Source organism: Thermobia domestica, chromosome 1 (assembly GCF_964235325.1).
Source record: "Thermobia domestica chromosome 1, izTheDome1.hap1.1, whole genome shotgun sequence".
Classification (NCBI taxonomy): Eukaryota; Metazoa; Arthropoda; class Insecta; order Zygentoma; family Lepismatidae; genus Thermobia; species Thermobia domestica.
The window spans coordinates 199,139,984-199,147,228 of NC_137454.1; the positions used below are offsets into that span (position 1 = coordinate 199,139,984).

The 7,245-nt window shown below is 33.1% G+C and overlaps 1 protein-coding gene across 1 annotated transcript in view; it reads right to left on the minus strand.

Annotated features, from left to right (window-relative positions):
* Window positions 1–4,254, minus strand: part of LOC145692778 (uncharacterized) — a 99,881-nt gene extending 95,627 nt beyond the window's left edge. The window contains exon 1 of the mRNA XM_081768246.1: window positions 2,872–4,254. Coding sequence (XP_081624372.1) covers window positions 2,872–3,388 — 517 coding nt within the window. The 5' untranslated portion in view covers window positions 3,389–4,254. The remainder of the gene's footprint in view (window positions 1–2,871) is intronic.
* Window positions 4,255–7,245: the final 2,991 nt, after the last annotated feature.

Consider the following 7,245-nt stretch of genomic DNA (forward strand, 5'->3'; position numbering starts at 1 on the left):
ACTTCTAATGGCTTCAGAGCTTTCCGCTTTCAAATTTAAACCCATAATTCCGATTTCCGACACTATAAGAGATTTCTTATAAATTATTCATCTATGAGCAATATCTTGATTGATTGATTGATTGTGGGTATAATAGGAACGTCAGCTCCCAAGATTTTTTTTTTCGTCACGATAACCTCGTTGCTCGCGTCTCCATTTAAACAGCCAGTAATCAATCAATCAAGCCCCTTCACGATAAGGGCCATTGGCCTATAATTTCCGCCCATAAAAAGACTCTGCCAACCAAAGAAACTAATTAAAAACCAAACACATGCCTGATAATAAGGGAAAAAAAATAAAATAAAATTGTACAATATTAACGTACAATAGAGTCCACAAGTCTTATCCCATATTATATATATATTATATATATATATATATGAATCGATGGGTCTCATTGAGCTGAACAAAATTAGTTTGTGAGGGTGAATTCTCATGTGTAGTTTTCGAGAAAATCAACAAAAACGAATTTTTATGCCCTGGAGAAATGTCATTATTGGCTAACATTATAAAAATTTCTAGTGTGGCCCTCGAGACGAAATATTACTCGTCCCGTCTCGTCTCGAAAACTAGACGAGAAATCCATTTTTAAAGTTGACTCGAGATGAGAAACATTATAATTCTCGTCTCATTTTTGAGAGGAGACGGGAAGTTCCTCAAGTCTTAGATCTCAAACATTGTTTTAGTGTTACAATGATTTATAATTACACCAGTATAATGAAGAGCACTTTAAAGATACGCATGCCATTACATAATCTACTTTACTAATAAATAAATATGGCCCTGAAAAATGTTATATCACACCCTTTGTGGACCTCTCATGGTCAGGAAGGATTCTGATACCTTCTGGATAAAATTAGGATGAAAAAATCGGGGCATAAATTTTGAAAATAAATTTGCAAAACGAGTCGCTCGAGAAAAAGCTCGAAACGAGACGAGAGTTCGACAAATATTTACGAGATGATGTGAGACAACTTTATTTTTTATCTTGTCTCGTGAGCAACATTAATAATCTCAATAACACGCTACCTGTTAATCCGAATAATTGTACTAAAACATACACTTACCAAGGTTTTCATTATGACACTAGCAAAATGACAGTACACACACAATGATTAGTGAGGCATAAGAAACTAAAATTGTCATTAAATCCTAAAACGTTTATTTTAAATATTTTTGAAGCAGCTAATGTTTACAAAGTTGGACGTGTTTCTGAACACTACTAAAGACACAACTTCTTAGTTGCCAATTATATATTTTCTAGTTTTTTTTTTAGTGTGAAAGAGGTTTGATTCACACATGATATTATTCCCCATTTTACTTCTGTAAGTTTATAAATATGCTGTGTAATTCTCTTAAATTCTTTAGTCTATTGATCTCTTACTTATAATAATTAAGATAGTGTTTTAAATACAATCTAAAGACGATTTAAAAAAAAAATCTTCGTTAACTGATACAGTTTTAAAATAATACTACCGTATTTCATATTTGTTACCAAGAGAATTTTATGAAAAGAAATATTGAGTACTCCCTACTCACCCCCACCCCCTACCCACTCACACATTTAGTATTGAATTAACAAGCAAGAGTTTCAACTAACGTTGTTAATAGCAATATTTCCTGTTTTTATCAATTTTTAAAGAGCCATAGCCTGCAAAGTGTGTGTATATACCTGCCTATTCAACTGAAAAGCTCTCTATTCAAAACTCTCTTTAGTCCTTCGGAGCTGCTTCGTATTGACCATTAAGTATATATGTAAACAAACAAACAAACAAACAAACAAAAATAATATAATAAGAGGTAAGTCGTTAATTTTAGTGTACTTAAAATGGGAAGTAATAAGAAATGTTCTGAAAATTTGGGGTATTCTTTTTTTCTTTAAAACACATCCATTTCTTTTGTCAGTAACTTGAGAAAAATTTAATTATAGTGAGATATTTGCTTTTGTTGTCAATCATATGGTAAAAAATAACTTCGCTACCAGAAAATTTATCAACCTAACTATATAATAGTTAGCAACGTGTGATCAAAAGTGTTAGGTACACAATTTATATAAATTTACCATTAAAAATTCGGCATAATATCTAAACGAAGGGTCCCTCGACTTGGCGCCCTTGACTATATTCTTGTAATAAAGAGTTATTTCACTTTTTACTCTACTCGATCCTCAATCCTTTTTCCAAATTGAAAAATACTTAGGGAAATAACTGCTGCCGCGATTAAATAATAAGTTAAAAATGTATTTCAAAAAGCTTTTAAACATATCCGGATATTTTCTTCACAAGCTACAATCATGTCTAGTTTCGAACTGTAAAATTTGGCACTTCATAAATAACACCGAGATACTAATTAATCTATTTGGGAGACTTGAATAATGAAAGCATTTTTTTCTTTTAATTTAAAGAATAGATTTACATGAAACAACTTTTTATTACTAGTGCCAAAGTTAAGAAAAATATAGGGCTATGTATATGAAAGCCCTCACCCCTTCAAATAAAATAAAATCTGAACTTTTGCATGACATATTGAAAAGAGAGTTGTTTAGTCAATTCTTCTTCGAATGGCGAGCTAAAATTTGACAATCAGGCCCAGAGGAACCTCAGTAATTCTCGAACTTTTCAGTTCACGGCACCACAAAAACAGTACATAAAACACCTAATTCTTTAACAATCTAAAATTCTGACAGAGATCACCATGAAATGGTCCTTGGCCTATAGTTTGGGGATTATTACTCTCTCAAAATTAGATACGGTTGCTTTTTTATACATGATATAAAAACTAATAAAGTATAATAAGTACTATAAATGAAAATAAAATCATTCTACTACTCACCTGCGTGATGTGACGGCCGACGACATGCAGAGTACGCGGGCAACAGACCGGTTGCTGACCTCTCCTGACGCCGGCTACCATCGGTGGTCTTCAGGGAACTTGTTGATAAACAAGACGGCGAAAGCGCACTCTCTTGACCGCCAGATGATTTATTGTCCAACCCGAGAATAGCATCGATAGTAAACGATTTACCATTACCACTACAATTACCACTACTAACACTGCTGTTACTACCGGGACTGCCAGCAGATATATCACTACGTCCTTTGGTTCTGCTACCAGAATCAGTCTGTTGTTTAATGGCGGATTGATATAAGAACCCTCGTTGTTGTTGTGACTGGAGGATGGAGTTGGGCGACTCCGCCGGCGACGGGGGTTGACTTCGACCTCCGAGAACACCAGCGGCGCCGACGAGACTCGCCGCCGCTCCCGCTTGACAAGAGTACTGGAAATCAATGAGCGGCGACAAACAGCCTAGTTGTGGGAAAGGATAACTGAGTAAAGGATTCTGCATCATGCTGTTGAGAAATGTCCTTGCACGACTAGCAGCTAGGAAATTATTCGTGGTGGTTGTTGAGTTGGTGGAACGAGAGGCTGTTGCTGGATGACACGCCCGAAGGCGTATTCCGCCAACGGTAGTTTCCACACCGGCTTTCGTTGTGATGTCCTTTGGATAAGAAAAGAGGTACTCGGGTCAAGTCAAACACTGAATCGCTTTTAAATTCTGATCTCAAGTAATAAACACCTTTGGATCGAAAGTTTCTCCGTTTATCAACAATGTTCTTCAGGGCAAAACCACGTATTAAGAATTCTTTCTTTTCTCCAACAAAATGCCTATAATCCAACACTCACAGTAGGAACAAAAGTTAAAGTTACTGATCTATTCAGCCACTGACATCTCTAAACTACACGGAAGGATTTTGAAAATTAACCATTATTCTAACGAGTTATTTTTATAAAAATCTCACAATAGGTTCAATGTTGAGAACTTGTTTAAACACGGCTTTGACAATAACCTCAAAAAAGTACAACAATCACTGCTGGTCCCGTGAAATGTTCCACTTTGGCACAACAATCGTACGTCAACAGCCCAATAGAAGTTTGAGACAACCAATTACTTCTTCCGCTCCTGTTCTGGCAGGCTTGTTTATGTTGAAGCTGTTGTTTAACTAAACCAGGAGCCAAAATAGACGTTCACCCACCACGTCGCAGACAATCTTAATTACCAAATTGAATAAAGTTTACACCCCCCTCTCATTCCGCTCCGCTCTCCTACTGATGAAGTCCCCAAAGCAGGAGATCCATTAGGCCTCGATAACAAAAGGAAGAACCTCCTTCGAAAACATCACTCAATAGAAAACAAACCTCACCATTGGGAGACGCTAGATGCACTTGCATTGTGATTGGCTCACGGAGCAAATCCATAGGGGCGGAGCTCAAAGGATAAGTGACTATCCGTGCTCCGCCCCAACCGTGTGGCGGCCTACGATCACAGGACAAATGAAACGCGCTTGCCGCATCGTCACGAACAAACGCTTCGAAAAGCGAGCTTCTCACTGTTGCCATCTTCAGCATTACGAGCATAAGTATTCAATAAACAATTGTCATAGGAAGTATGTTCAATCTCTGCTACTTTGAAAACTTTATATCTTCTATTTTTATCAATATCTTTTGCTTGCCGTTTGTGACAAGTCATTAGGGAGAGAAAATTGATCTTTTTTTTTTTTTTTTTTTTTTTGTATCGGCGAGACACTGTCTACTGTCCGACGTTTGTGACAAATCAATATTATACTTCACTCTGAAAGAAAAACAAAAATGTAATTTGAAAGTGTATATTGTTGCATATTTTGCCAATTTTCAGCATTTAGATAATTTTTTCTATTTTAAGTCTTTTTTTTTTTGTCCTTTTTCCTGTTTCGTTGATTTTTTTCGTCATTTTTGGAAAGCTTCGGTACTTTATTATTATTATTATTATTATTATTATTATTATTATTATTATTATTATTATTATTATTATTATTAGGCAAATAAGGCTTATTCACGATGTAATACATGCTAGGATGAACCTAATTGAACCTTCTCTATTAGAGTTCCTTCGATTAACCCCAGGAACTGTCGATCTATTTTATATAATAACAAAGTAGGCTAATTGGTACTCCACTATTTATTAGAGTAGAGAATATACCTCTGAAAATCGATCTATTCAATGTAAATTTTGCTCTACTTAAAACACAAGAATGTATTATCAAGTAAATTTATAAATTCGCCGTTGTTCCCTGTGATATATTGTCTATGTAATTCAAATAGTCTTTCGTTTCTTATACGTTATTTTTTATCTAATCATTTTCTTTGTTATATATATATTCCTTAGAAATTTTTTAAAAAATTATTAGTGTTTATTATATTTTATTTTGCTATAGATACATTACATCACAGTTTTCAATTTAATAGATACTACTTGAGTAGAGGTAATGTTGAAATTTTACTTTGTAATCTAAGCTTGTATTAAGTTCGTGTATAACATAATTTTGTATCTGATTGAAATATTTTGATGTGCCATTTCTTTTTAATTTGTTTATTTTGTTCTATTTTGTATTTAGTCCTACGTTGATGTAATCTGACCATTTATGGCTTAGGCTGTGGTCACTGCTACTAATAAATTTAAATTCTATTATTATTATTATTATTATTATTATTATTATTATTATTATTATTATTATTATTATTATTATTATTATTATGTCGTTCTTTTAATTTTTATAACATAGCTGAAACTTTGCACCAAGGTAAACATATTTTCTTATAGAATAGTAATTTACAAGCAGAAGAAAAATAATCTGAACTACAGATATTAGCCTTTCTTTGTATGTTGTAGCCGTGCCGGCTCAGTGGTAGAGCGTTCACCTCTGGTGCATAGAGTCCCTGGTTCGATCCCAGCTCGTGCCAAGTTACTTTTGTAGTGGACAAACGCCGTGTGCGTAGGTTTCCTCGTGGTTCACCCATTTCCTCCCACTTTCTTCATTTCACCATTTCATTCATTTCTCATCATCACTGTCTCCTTTAGCCTAGCCGGCATAAGCGTGGGACGTAAAACTCAAAGATTTCATTTTTTTGTTCCTATGTTGTCAAGGTAATGGTGGTGTACTGCAACCTATGTAAACTAAGTTGGAAAAAGTTGGAATTTTCACTTTCCGACTTTTATTGTAACAATTTTTTTAACTCTAAATAATAATTACATAATTTACGTGAAAATATTATCTTTATCTTTGCCGTGACGCGCAAGAGACTGAAACACATTATGGAGACATATAGTAGTAGGCCGAAGTGCGAGAAACTAGTACATTTTACACTGAATAATTTACTGCTTTATCTTATTAATTAAATTGTTTAAATTTATATTTTATTTGTTCATTTTCATTTAAAATTAAATTTACATATTTCAACTGGAGATTTTTTTTTCTTTGTATCGCGGACACGATGCCGATCATTTGGTATGTTTGTTGTATTCTTTTAAAGTCACAGTTACAAATTTAATCATTTTACAATTTCTGGGTCATTTTACCATGTTTTAGAGACAATTTGTAGATCATATATCTATATTTGTTTAGGTCATGAACTTAAGCCCTCTAGTTATTATTAGAGCAACCCACATTATGCTTTATATTTTGTTTAATTATGTTTTATATTTTTCTAAATTATGCTTTATTGTTAATTTCAATCATTGTTTTACATTAATCGTGTATAATGTATAATAGGATATTTAATAGATATTAAATATTCTAAGATCTTAATTTATTTATTAATATTTTATGCAACCAGTTTCTTTCATATTTCATGAACTTTCTACTTAATTCACTGTAAAGAGATATGCTTTACTCGAGTAATTTTTTTTATTATTATTATCTGTGTGCGCCTTAGAGGTGCATATATACAGAAAGGGAAAGTAAAAGATGCCACCATAAAAATACAAAAATTGCTGAAGTTCAAGAGGTACTCATAACAATATAATGTGAAGTTCTTGTGCACTTCTTGTACATCTCGAATCATCATTTATAACTGCGCATACTTAGAAGAAAACTATTGTTTATTCATTATTGGCGGGAAGTTTTCTTCTTTTCATTTTTTTTTCTTTTCTCCATTTCAAAGGATTACACCGAAAAGTTTACAGAAATAAACATAAGCTTTTCATTGTTGCATTATTCTTATGTTCTCAATGATTTCGCATTGTAAATATTGGTTTTAAAAAATATTAATAAATATTTAAACTTGCAATTAAACAGAATTTTCCAAGAATTGTGCTATATATTTTAAATTATGCTTTATGCTTTATTTTCTAAGAGTATACTTTATTACGCTTTTAAAATTAGTTTCTTC